Source organism: Cydia pomonella, chromosome 5, assembly GCF_033807575.1.
Source record: "Cydia pomonella isolate Wapato2018A chromosome 5, ilCydPomo1, whole genome shotgun sequence".
NCBI lineage: Eukaryota > Metazoa > Arthropoda > Insecta > Lepidoptera > Tortricidae > Cydia > Cydia pomonella.
In genome coordinates, this window is record NC_084707.1 from 16,712,656 (window position 1) to 16,726,270 (window position 13,615).

Genomic DNA, 13,615 nt, shown 5'->3' on the forward strand with positions numbered 1-13,615 from the left:
TTTATTGGAAAATTGAACGTAACAAAACAAATGAAACTCTGTTCCAATTGTTTTTTACACTACGTCGGCGGCAAACAAGTATACGGCCCGCCTTATGGTAAGCAGTCTCCGTAGCCTATGTACTCCTGAAACTCCAATAATAATTGAATGTGATTTAAATTTCATCGAACTGAATAAGTCCTAGAGGTCCTTGGGTCTTACTAGAATACTCGTGCCTCGTACACGCACAGATTTACCTAGCTGTCAATCTGCCTGAAAGTCGCTTGGCGGTGAAAAACCGTCAAAGAATGACGAGAAAATAGGCACAAATTTGGCTACCAAATAATATATATCTGCCTGGTTAAGGGGCCTAGCCGAGATGAAAATCGCACATCGACAAACGCCAAACGAAAAGAAAAATATATCGGGATGACAGATGCTACGAAAAGTCACGTGGTTATATCCATGCATTATGTTCTCGTAAGTTTCAATTTATGTTTTCTATCAACGATATAAAAGCGGAGAACTAGCCCCGAAAAATGGTACATAATAATGATAGCAACAAAACTAAGCAGATACTTAGATAGTTTGCTAACTGTTATAGTGGTACTGTTCCTAATTCCTGGATCGAAGCATCTGGTGCACTTATCCTGTTTGTTCGAATCGTCTACTCAGTAAGCAATTGGAATGACCTGAACAAGAGAACAGTTCAATTCTATCTAGAAGTACAACCTAACGCAACTAATTCGAAGATTTATCTACAAATTGGCATCGAATGGAGTATGAATGTTGTCTTTTTAACAAACCACCTACTTATTTTACCTGGCGCGAATATCAATATGTCTATGGGTAATCCAGTCTTCGCTATGACAGAAATGGATGGTCAGATATATATGAATATGATATATTAATATAAGTTACTGCACACTATGTCGAATTTGATATAATTATGCAGTAATAATATTTTCATACATAAGAAATCTGTTCTAATTCTAAGAAAACAGTTTATATCTTTATGCTGGTAGTTCTAGCTATTTGCGGTTTTTCAACGCTTCTGTATGATGAATTTATTATAAGTACGTGTGTATATAAAAAGTTAAAAAATCTTACACAAGGGGAGGATAACATACAATATTCTACGTTTACAAGTTTCTGCGTTTTTATGCAGTGCTATTAATGAGCCAGAGAGGCGCGTTTAACAAGTACCATTACTACGAGTAAAAATTCTATTAAAAACTTTATACCCAAATGGGTCTCTCCATAACGTTTGCCTTTACTCCCGCCACATCGGCCATATGCATTTTAAATCCAGTTAACCAATCCTTAAACTTTCCAGACGATTCCATGATAGATGATTTTCAAGCTGGTATGTATGTAATGGTCCATAATTAAAATACGAACCATCGGCTCAAAACTGAAATAAATTTAAATGATACAGAAGAATCATATATAAAATACAGTTTCACATTGCTCTCTATAGTCTCTATTAACAAACCAGAGGACCTACGGCCCATATCGAAAAACGTTATCTCCTTCTCTCTTGCTCGAATGTGCAGAAGCGATAGAGAGGCAGATAACTATTTGTAATAGTTCGATGTTGGCGATTGGCGGTAGACTCTCTGTCTTTTTTCCGTCAACGCATTACCTGCGGGCCTACCGCGAACATTGATGTTCGCAGTTTCGGGCATCTTTTTCTTTTACTCCAATAAAGGCGTAATTAAAGTGACAGAGATAGTTGCTCGAAATTTACGAACTTCGATTTTCGCGGTTATAGCCCAGGGTGCGTAGCCAACGCGCCAATCGTTAACGCTCCGTATCGAACGAAACTGTCACTGTCGCACTAATATGGAAGAGTGATAAGAGAAAGATGACTACGGTACGCTACGGAGCGTTCACGATTGGTACATTGGCTAAGCATCTTGATCATGAATTAGGACAATTAGGTGAATTATTAATTGTTCTACAAAAAAGTATGCAAAGAAAAGAGGAACCGCATTTTGTTCTAGTTCTAGAAATGTGAATTTCTGGATGGGTGACCATTTAAGCAACCTGCGAGGCCTCGTAACTTTGTGACTGCTATTAAGTATATTTTTGATTTCATTTCATAATTGCACTACTCATAATAGCACTGCTGATGTAATTGCTGTAAATGAAAGGAAGTGAAATTAAATCTTACTAGGTAGCGTATAATTAAAAATACACCACTGCAGTATGTGTGTACTACTTACACTGCACTGCACTGCAAGATATTGTTCTTGTATCTGTGCAAGACTGTCTCCATCATTATAAGTTCATATAGTTCATTTACCTGGGGAGTTTTGATATACAGCGTTGAATGAAAATGGAGACAAATTCAAATGATATGATGTTTTCTTGTTCTGTATAGTCCTTTAATAGTTGATTTTTCTGAAATTTTCAAAGCGCCTGATAGAAATTAATAGCAATAATTGTTTTTACAATCGTTTTTAGGGTTCCGTAGTCAACTAAGAAGTCTAGGAACCCTTACCTATAGTTTCGCTATATTTGTCTGTCTGTCGGTGCGCGACTTTTTTTTTAATACTACGTCGGTGGCAAACAAGCATACGGCCCGCCTGATGGCAGTCTCCGTAGCCTATGTACGCCTGCAACTCCAGAGGAGTTACATGCGCGTTGCCGACCCTAACCCCGCCCCCCCTCGTTGAGCTCTGGCAACCTTACTCACCGACAGGAACACAACACTATGAGTAGGGTCTAGTGTTATTTGGCTGCTGTTTTCTGTAAGGTGGAGGTACTTCCCCAGTTGGGCTCTGCTCTAGATCTGGAATGAAATCCGCTGGCTGTGCCCTACCACACAAAGCAAGATGAAATTCACAATGCCCATACCTCTCTTACTTTGCTCCATGATCGTTAGTGCTAAAAGCTGCAATTTGGCACGTACCTAAATCAATCATGGCGACGAAGTGGAAAAAGCACGTAATATGAATTTCCAACTACCATTTTTTGAAAAAAGAATCTATTTCGAAAATAATCACTCCGAAAAAAAATTGCATACACTACGGTACCCTACACTGAGCATGGCCCGACATGCTCTTGGCTGGTCTTTGTTATACTAACATATTACACACAATGACTTTCTGCAGCAATCTAAACGGGAGCGGGGATCGCATCGCGACATTTGCTAAATTGGCTGAAAACTGTTCTGAATAGTTCTGATAGTCATCAATATATGAAGTCAAACAGCAAATATTTCTCACACTTTACAACACTTTCCAACTGGTTGTCACCGCGCTTGCGTCTCGCCATAGGCACGGGGGCCCGCTTACGGCCTATGGTTCCCCCCGCAGGCCCCGCTGTACCACGGGTGCTGTAAGCGCGCTATCGCTCACTGGACTGGATATCCTGCGATACCTCCCTAGTTGCCGTGTCCGTCGTTAGGCTACAAAGGCTGTACGGGTGGCTCCCCACCGATGTGTGGAGGTCATTCCACGTGTTTCTGTGGACGTGTGTGCTGCTGGTGATGGCCAGCTTTTCGCTACCGATCGTTACCCAACCCCACGACCTCTAGCCTGGTGATACCGTTTGAGCGTGGCCAGGTTTCGGGACCGCGGTGAAGGCGACCGGCAGCTTAACTGGCGTGTACGCTATCGCTCATCCGGAAGCACGATGTTACCGAGCCGTAGCCGTGCCTACATCTGAGAAGCGTTGAGTCGCCGTTCGTGCTTACGTTTGGTTGACCAATAGTTGATGACGAGCGGAAGAGCTGAGGCGGCGCTGGCCGCGTAGCCAACGTGCAAATCGCTTACGCTCCGTGGCGATCGAAACGCAACTGTCGCTGTGGCACTAATATAGAAGAGTGATAGTGGATAGAGAGACACAAAGCGGTTCGTTGTCGAAGCGATAGCGATCATCACCTTGGCTACGCCGGCTGGTCTGGGGGCCTACCGTGAAAACGCGGGGATCTTTCTCTTTTACTCTCACTAAGATAAAATTAGAGTGACAGAGAAAAATGCTCGCAATTGACGAACTTCGATTTTCGCGGTTATAGCCCTTGTCCGAGCTTTTTGGTGTGCTCCAGCCTTAAAATCTGTGCGCTCTTAATTATCTATTTTAAATCTAACCATCCAGAAATCTACATAAAGAGGTAGGTACTGTACCTACTAAAACTCTTCAAAATCAATAAAGCCATATAGGAGGAATTAAGTGACAACGAACTCAAAAGTTTTCTGCGACTCAAATATCTCATAAAAAAAAGATACGCCACATCCTTCTTGCGGCAATCATGGGCGACAACACGTCCGAGGTAAAAGAATAGGTATTATATATGTATGTGTAATTACTACGTATAGATAGGTACGGTTAACTTTGGATTCGTTTCAAATAAAGTACAAAATATAATAGTTACTCAATTTCATGTCAGATACACTAACCGTTCTTTTTCATCGTAATCCTTGATTAGTTGCAACACTTGCAACTGTTGAACGGACCAGGGTGCACCAAATAATTCGGTGTAGATATATCAGCTTGAGTAGCTGCAGCACTGAGTTTATTTTTTGGTATAACATTAACACATATTGTTCCACTATGGTAGACTAATATCACAAACGATTACGACAGTTATTATCTAGCGATTAGAATTTTGAACCAAGTAACTGAATCACATTTTTATTCAGCTGTCAAATGCAATTTTTTTCTAAAACTATTATGGCCTGGCTGCGAGTCCTTTAAGCCAAATGCAAATAATGCATTTAATGAATGTTGCCATTGCCACCCTTAAGCATAGAGATACCACCAAAGAATATAATACTCACTAGGAGAAGAACGCTAACTCCATACAAAAAAATGCCCCTTTCAAAAGTTCGTTTATACTAGTGGCGCTCTCTTTGTATCTCAGTACTAAAATTGACAACCGGTTTAGCCTGGCGGGTTTTGGTAGGTAGTGATCCAGTTCTAGCTAGTGGTTCTGGGTTCGAATCCCGGCGACGGAATTTCTTTTTGTATTTTTTCTTTTTTTTTTTTTGTTGGGGTGAGGTTTTTAAATTAGTATCTATCAAATAAAAAAATATTATGTTACATATTAATCAAAATCACAGGCATCTTTTGTCCTAAGAGATAATGATATCTATATTTTAAAGTTTTTTAGGGTTCCGTAGCCAAATGGCATAAAACGGAACCCTTATAGTTTCGCCATGTCCGTCTGTCTGTCTGTCTGTCTGTCTGTCTGTCTGTCTGTCTGTCTGTCTGTCTGTCTGTCCGAGGCTTTGCTCCGTGGTGGTTAGTGCTAGAAAGCTGAAATTTGGCATGCATATATAAATCAATAAAGCCGACAAAGTCGTACAATAAAATCTAAAAATTTAATTTTTTTTAGGGTACCTCCCCTACACGTAAAGTGGGGGTGAAATTTTTTTTTCGCTTCAACCCTAGAGTGTGGGGTATCGTTGGAAAGGTCTTTCAAAACTAATAGGGGTTTTCAAGAAACATTTTTTGATAAAGTGAATATATTCGGAGATAATCGCTCCGAAAGAAAAAAAATATGTGTCCCCCCCCCTCTAACTTTTGAACCATAGGTCCAAAAAATATGAAAAAAATCGTGGAAGTAGAGCTTAAGAAAGACATTAAATGAAAACTATAGCGGACATGATCAGTTTAGCTGTTTTTGAGTTGTCGCAAAAAGTTTTCCCTTCATAGTAAAAAGACTTACTTTAATTAGGTACTGATTATGCAAATTTGCCTATTTGTTTAACTCGGGTGAAAGGTACCGTTTCATCCCTTGGTTAACAATTTACTATACTTTAAGCTCCAGTTTAGCTTATTGTGACGGAAGAGTAACTACGGAACCCTACACTGAGCGTGGCCCGACATGCTCTTGGCCGGTTATTCAATATAAAAGGTAACAATACAGTTTATTATCAAGTTATAAATATTTTTATTCCTATATATTAGGATCAAAAGAGCTTAATTCGTTCGAAAAACATACAATAGGCAGGAAAAAAGTCATTTTCTATACAAATTTATGTATCGGACGGGGCTTGTTGAACTAACTGTGACACTTCCATATAATATCTACATACCTATATGAATTTTATTCAATGAGACCACAGGTCGGTAATTTCGGTTCATTATTGATGTGGGTACCAAATAGTTAACCTATCCTGTGCGTGTGATTATCTATTGATTTTTTTAAGGCGTTATTTATGTTTAGGTCGTCTATTTTTAGCGCATGTTTTAATTCCCAGATCACCTTCATAACAATAAATAGAAGTCATTAAAATCTTCATGATAAAAACAATTTTATATATATACATATACTATTTATTGCATTTAATATAGCTTTTTATATATCTAAAACATGATCTTTGGCACATCTGATTTTACTCCACAATTGCAATTAGTGTAACTTGTAATCATATCACATATATCAGCCCAAAAAACTAAAAATTACATGAATATATAACAGACAAAGTTGTTATTACATCTATCCGACTGTCGGACACTTTCTGCTCCACAGCTCAATGCAGCGGTCTTGTTGATGGTCACCGAGAAACTACAACTAGTCGGAATTATGTGGCGGATCCGTGCCTTTTGATTTTGAGCCTTTCCAAGGAAATGATGGATTATTTTCTCACGTTCACCCTCTAAAACAAAACAGTCACATTTTAAACAATACTATAACCTATGTCCCTAATTACTAACCTTGCTAATAGCTACCAGAGTTCTAAATTGCCGGCTAAAACAATGTAAAATTTTACATCTATGATGAATTTTGATTGTAATTTTGGATGCGATAGGGCGTCCGTGGGACTTAAGAGGGTGGTAAGATTAAATTTATGTATTTGAATTTGGCAATAGTACACTTATTTTATTTATAGATTAAAATATTTCTTACCTTGAAATAATTGTTGTTTCTTAGTTTAGTACAATGGATTAAACTTTAACCGAGTCTGAGCGGAGATACTGTGCGGTGGATTTTTAATATTAAAAATTAATCAATAAATCTATTTCAAGAACATAAATCGTTATTTAATCATTTTATATGAAAACTGATAGTTTTGAAAATGAAAATAGTCAATTACTTTGACAGCATTGACATTGCAGACTTTTGTCTATGTTCTAACCGGCCAGACCCAAGTGCAAGGCTTTATGGATATACCGATATGTGCCTCTGACCTCCATAGATTTTATGAACATAGACAAAGACAAACTGAAATAGGTAATAATTTATATAAAATAATAATAATTTACATATGGTAGTGTGACATAAATCAAAATATTTGATAAAAATGTTTTTATTTGTTCCCAAAGTTGAATAGACAAAGTCAGATAGGAGCAATGTTGCTGTAGCAAAATATTTTTATATTAATAACTGGTATCTATTTCCAGAGCGTCAGACCACACATGCGCAATTATGAAGCGTCATATCTTTCTAAGGAAGTCGACAGGCCTTGGATACCACGGACTTATATATAAGATTAACCGGATAGGGTACATTAGCCAAAAAGTGTGTCTACATGAGAAGTCAAGGTGGGGCGTTGCATCTCTTTCTAATTAGGGTGACCATAAGTTATATGTATCTGGGATATTAAGATAACGTGGAATATATAGTTTGGCCAAGATCTTTTCTCATTTGTGCATAGTCAGAGAGAATCTTACTGTCTTTTTGTTGTGCCAGTATTATGGCCCCTGAAAAGGGATGGATACAGTTTATTCTCTTCTGTAAAACGCTTCACAAAATCTTACTTAATTTAGTCGTCCTAAAATCTGTTACTGATAGCTGATAGGTGGTCCGCCGTAACTTCTGTCGATATTCGTTCTCGCTTACACATACTAATAACTGGGGGCCTACCGTAAAAATCGAAATTCACAAATTGCGGGAATCTTTCTCTTTTACTCTCACTAAGACGTAATAAGAGTGACATAGAAAAACGCCCGCAATTGATGAACTTCGATTTTTGGCGGTTATAGCCCTGGATTCCATGTGGATGAGATTAATATTTTCTAATTAAAATACTTAAGGTGTTACGATGCCGGACATGTCTTTGAAAATTAATAAATGGCGACCGTTAGCCGCCACTGTCAAACTAAAAAATGGACACAATTTTTCATTTGTAGTCTGCCTTTTTCGCACTCATGGTATATACGCATATGTAATGCGTGATGGCTTACGTTTTGCACACTTTAACTATCATTAATTCTTTAAGCGTCTTCTACTCGTCGTAGATCTGTGATTGCAACTAGTTTTAAAATTTGCCGCCTTTTTCTACTGACGAAAATGTGTGTCCAACCTATATCGAATCGATTAGGTAGGTATATATAAATAGTTAGTAAAACCGTTTCGGACTTTGGATTTCAATTTTGGCAATTAATTATTCTGTAATAGTTATCATTCCACCAATTTAATCATGCCGAAATATAGACATACCTACTTAACTACTTATCACATCGTGCCGACATCATGGTCCTCCTAATGAGTTTGACAATAGGGTTGTTTCCAATTTATTGAAACGCTTGTATTACGTTCTAAAATTCATCTTTTATACTAAAAACGGCTTTAAATACGTTAAATTAACAAAATATACGTTTTGACAGATGCTTTCGCGCCCAAAACGCTTTTTGAAAATTGTGTGACGTCACAGTTTACGGTTTTGGTCACGTGACGTGTGCCAAAAGATATTTTTAAATTCAATATTTACAAAAATATGGTCATTACAGGTCCCCTAAAAGTAGTTTAATATGTTCTTATAATCCAAAAGAATTTATTGGGATACAATTCTGCCCTAAGATTTTTAGATGGAAACAACCCTATTATAGTCTTGTATTTTTATCGTAAAATTTAATGATTGTGGTCACCTGTGAAAATATATACCACAATCAGCAAAACTTTCACTTCTACAACCTATCACACAACATTTTTTACCCATTTTTTAAATATTTCGCAATTAAATGCTAAGCTCCACCATTCACGTGTTTTGGAAATATCTCGAAAATATGTCATCAAGTTGGGGATACCAATTAATATTCAAAGTTTCTACAATGTCTATCATATTAAAATAATGTTTTTTTTTTTGTTATGCACATGCTTGGTTTAATCAGTTAATAATATTGACATCATAATTATTTACAAATTACTTAAAAGATTTGAGAACCGCACTCTGTATATAGCACCACAGATTATTAATTAGTTACTTCGTAACAGATACGACAGTCACTTACGCCCTGTTTTCGCTTGGTCCGATGTGGCGCCACAGTAGTGATACTTTTAGTAACATACTCTGTGGACGTAGCTGTCAAGTTTGACGTATTAGTGCTGTCGAAATTCGATAATCGATATCGATAATAAATAGTGATGCGATGATTTAATCGATAACCGCAATAGGGATTTATAAATACACAATTATGATCATTTAAAAAATAAAACTCAAAGTTATTTCTTAATGTATTTATTTATAACAAAGGCGACATATAACTTTTCAAACTTTCGCGCTTTGAACACATTTTAAAACATATTTAAAACTGGGTCAATCGCGATTTTTTTTTAAATATTATAAGCTTTTATTTAACTTGCTAAGATGGTCGGCTCTTTATCATTTGTCACCATGCCTGTCACGTTCTAACAAGTATGTAAGTGCGAAAGTGACGGGCATAGTGACAAGCGATAAAAATAGAACCATCTTAGCCCTACTGTTAGTATGAATAGGACAAATCTTGCAAGTTAAATTTGACCCACTTCCCGGTTTCCGATGAACCTGGAAATTTGCATACATATGTAAGTCGGGTGACAATGCAATATTATGGTACCATCACGCTGATCTGATGATGGAGACAGGAGGTAGCCATAGGAACGCTGTGATAAATAAGCGCAACTAATTGTGTTTGGGGTTTTTAGAATTGTCTCTATCAGTATTAGTTGCCTGTGAAAAAAAAATACAATCAGCGATAAAAGCTTGTACCAAAAAATAAAATTTTTGCCCAAAACTTATGGTTTTAAATTCGCGATATACCCGGTTTTAAATATGTTTTAAAAGGCGGCATAGCTGAAAAATATGCATTCAAAACGAAAGAATATTACTATTTATTTAATGTTCTTTGGCGAAGTTTATGTGTTTTATATTTTTTATACGCTAATTTTTGTGGTTCTTCCATTTTGGATGCATATTTTTCTTCTATGTCGCCCTTTAAAATTTTATTTATAATATTACACCAGTTATGTATATGCAGTTTTATGACTGTGGTTAAAAATATTCTTTTTACAATATTGCCATGCTCTGCACATCCCAGCCAAGAAATCCTCAATTGGCTTAACTTGCAATGCAGGTCAGTACCAACATTTCGTTTGAAGCAATTACTATTTAAGAAATTATGGATCATGGATACACTTGCTTCTCTGTATAATTTCAAAAACATTTCTGTGGGATATTGAAGGTTATTGTGTTTTAGTCTTTTATATTCTCTGTATTGAATATAGGCGTGGTGTTCTTCTTTAGAGCTGCTTACGTAAGTCTGTAAGCAGCTCTGGCAGTCAATTGTTTTTGAAATTTTTCTGCATAGATACCCTGCGGTATAAGCGGAACACTGTACTTTCATCTTTTCTAATATTTCTTCATTTTTAAGCTATTGCATAGCTTCTATCGCGGGCCTTGAGCGCGGGGACCGAATCCAGAAATTCCGTAACGAAAAAACCTCACGCTCCCCACTTCGTCTAACGTCGTTTCAGTTCGGCAGTCTTCGACACGGCGTTGTGTGCGTGCGATTAGACGTATTGTACTACTCAGAGACTTGTCATACGCTTCGCTTGACAGACAGATGAAGTGTGCGAAAGGGAAGCCATCACGTATATGAACAAGCCACGAGTGTGAAAGAGGCAGACTACATATGAGAAAACGTAACCATTTTTTGAATTCGAAGGCGGCCGAGGCGGCCAAAATCATATTGCCGTATTTTTTAACGTTAAAAATATACGAGAATCAAAATCAAAAATAAATATTAAGTAAGTAATTTAGTGAAGATGGTGTCATGTTGTGTGCCGGATTGTTGTGTTTCAGGGCCAAAAAACCCAGGGAAATACTCATTTCACAGGTAATTATGATAATCGTAGCGAAATTTTCGTAACGATATTATATCAAATTAACAGCATAAAAAGTGTAAAAAGCCAATTTATACAGTTCATTATAAGTTTTTCTTCAATTGTGTGTTAATATTTCATGATATTAGTCAATAATTTAGAATATTTTGTGTAAAAACCTAAACTGTTACTTTACGCTAGGGCTTGACAAAATGTTCATATGACTGTATCGATAACTTGTCGGTATATTAGTAGGTATGGAATTAGTTGTTCACAAGACATCATTAAGATATTAACCTTTATAACCGACGTAAAATAATAACGATTGTTATAATACCTTTTTTGAAGATGCACATGTTCAGCGATAAATTTAAACTTCACTTTCCAACACATTACTTACATTTTAACCACTTTTCCACGGCTTTGCCGCTAACACAAGGAAACACAAGACAGCGTATACACACCCAACCCAACTTGTCAGGCGGAAAAGGCGCGAATTTCAAATTTTCTTTGGTAAGTCAACTATTTGCGCCTACTGTTAACACTTAGCATGTGTTTGTGTTAACGACATTGCACATGTTACACCACTCACACCCGCATACGACAGAAACCTGCTTTATAAACGCGAGTCACCTGCTTTACCGACAGCGCCGGGTTCCATAATGCTTGATCGGACTACGTTAGTAATTTAGTCAAGTAAAAACGAAAAAACGTAAAAAGAGCGTACCTGGGTCGCCTAGCAGGACGTCCTATCGGACGCCCTAGGTATCGCTGGAGCGACATGGTGGAGGCGGATCTGCGCGAGCTTCGAGTCGACAATTGGCGAGAGGTCGCACAGGACCGAGAAAAGTGGCGCTGTCTTGTGTCGGAGGCCAAGTCTCATTTTGGGTCGCTGAGCCAACGGAGTAAGTAGTAAGTAAGTAAACGTCCCAGAACACCAAACCAGGTGAGAAAAATAAAAAATCGCAATGAGTGGCGATACGATTTTAAGTCGACACGAGTTTCGAATTAACTATTCGCAAATGTATTACAATACATATGGCCCTTAAAATGTTCGATATAGTTACGTAATGTGCTAATTATCGCACTAGTGCGGTAAAGTAGCTCCATATGTACTGTAAAATAAGTAACAATATATATTTGACCATTGTGACACATGTGTACCTATATATTTGACCATTTTGATGCTGACTGAAACGACTGTAACTGTAGCCTCGGTTATCACTATCAGTATTGTTATTTACTATGCGTCCGCTGTAAAAGAAAGTTAAAGGTACTAAAGGCGCTAATAAGGTCTAATAGTAGTAATAATACTCATACCTATTACATTTTTTATAAAAACAAACACATTTGAAAAAGTAGTCGATAAAGCAGTTAAACATCGATAGATTATTAATATGTTGTAACATGACATCACTATTTTTGTTCGCACATAGACAATTTACGCACACACTTGCATTTCATTTTTGGTCACACTTTTGAAGTTTGACAGTCGTTCTATACTATCCTATTTCTATGGTACTACTCTACGAAACTCGCACGAATCGAGACGAGCTGCTCCGAAATCGGACAAATACATAAGCAGCTGTTTATAGTAATCTGTATGTATCATTGATGTACGTAATAGGGGTAGATGAGGTACCAGGCGGTCGATCGTGAGCCACAAAATATAGGTTCCGGGACCTATATTGAATTAGTCGTATGGGTGACGCTGAAGTGTCAACATTGTCATCAAATTCGATAAAATATTGCCAAAGAATGCCGTGTTGCGCCTTTTTCCAGTGCTTCAATAGCTCCAAGCACAAAAACAAAGCTCACGGTATCACTTTTCATTCGTAAGTACTATTATAACATTTGAAAACATATTTTTTCTAAATAAAATTAAAAATTTCCTTGTTATTGAGTGAGCGCGACAGCTAAATAATGCATTACCCATGTGAGTAACACGTTTATCCGAGTGTCAAGTAGGCGTGCCCACTTCATGCATTGTAGAGTCAGCAATTTTTTTTATAAATAATGCAACTTTTTAAATCATGTGCTCCTATTCCTTGAAACTATAGAATGTAACCGGTTTTTATTTTAATATACTTACGAATAACCGGCTGTTAACCAAAAATCCAGTTTTTCTGATAGTATTGTTAAAACAATATCTTGCATTAACTTGAAACCCAAATATCGGGAATAGTCCATCAAAAATTACTAAATAGTACTTGTACAACAATAGGAAAACTATGGACAACATTTTTAACGAGAGCTCGGATTTACAATTTTAATATGCGAGTTATAGTGTAGTTTTAAGATGTATTTATGTATGTTGAAAACTGTGTAAAAAATATTTAGAACAGATATTAGATCAATCAAATTTAACCTTTTATCATAAACAAAAGAAATAAATAATAATCATCTCTATTTGTCAAGTAAAATGTATGATGACTGGTCTGGCCTAGTGGGCAGTGACCCTGCCTATAAAGCCGATGGTCCCGTCCCGGGTTCAAAGTTCTAATGATGGAATCCATGAAGAATTGAGGGAACACTTAAAATCTTATAGGTACACATATAGTGATTTTTGTATTGTTTGTCTACAAATTAAGCATTTTCATC

General features: G+C 37.0%; 1 protein-coding gene and 2 long non-coding RNA genes across 3 annotated transcripts; all 3 read right to left on the reverse strand.

Moving 5' to 3' along the window:
• Window positions 1-1,165: 1,165 nt before the first annotated feature.
• LOC133517861 (uncharacterized) lies at window positions 1,166-3,630 on the reverse strand. Its single transcript, XR_009799417.1, has 2 exons — window positions 2,288-3,630; window positions 1,166-1,393 (listed from the first exon to the last, which is right to left on the reverse strand). It is a non-coding gene; the product is annotated as an uncharacterized LOC133517861 (long non-coding RNA).
• Window positions 3,631-6,244: 2,614 nt separating this feature from the next.
• LOC133517859 (uncharacterized) lies at window positions 6,245-7,403 on the reverse strand. Its single transcript, XR_009799416.1, has 2 exons — window positions 6,842-7,403; window positions 6,245-6,590 (listed from the first exon to the last, which is right to left on the reverse strand). It is a non-coding gene; the product is annotated as an uncharacterized LOC133517859 (long non-coding RNA).
• Window positions 7,404-9,376: 1,973 nt separating this feature from the next.
• On the reverse strand, window positions 9,377-10,557 carry LOC133518230 (uncharacterized; the record flags this gene model as incomplete). The annotated part of the gene is made up of 1 exon (XM_061851862.1): window positions 9,377-10,557. A coding segment is annotated over one exon (537 nt), but the record flags the coding sequence as incomplete, so codon positions are not given.
• Between the last annotated feature and the right edge of the window lie 3,058 nt (window positions 10,558-13,615).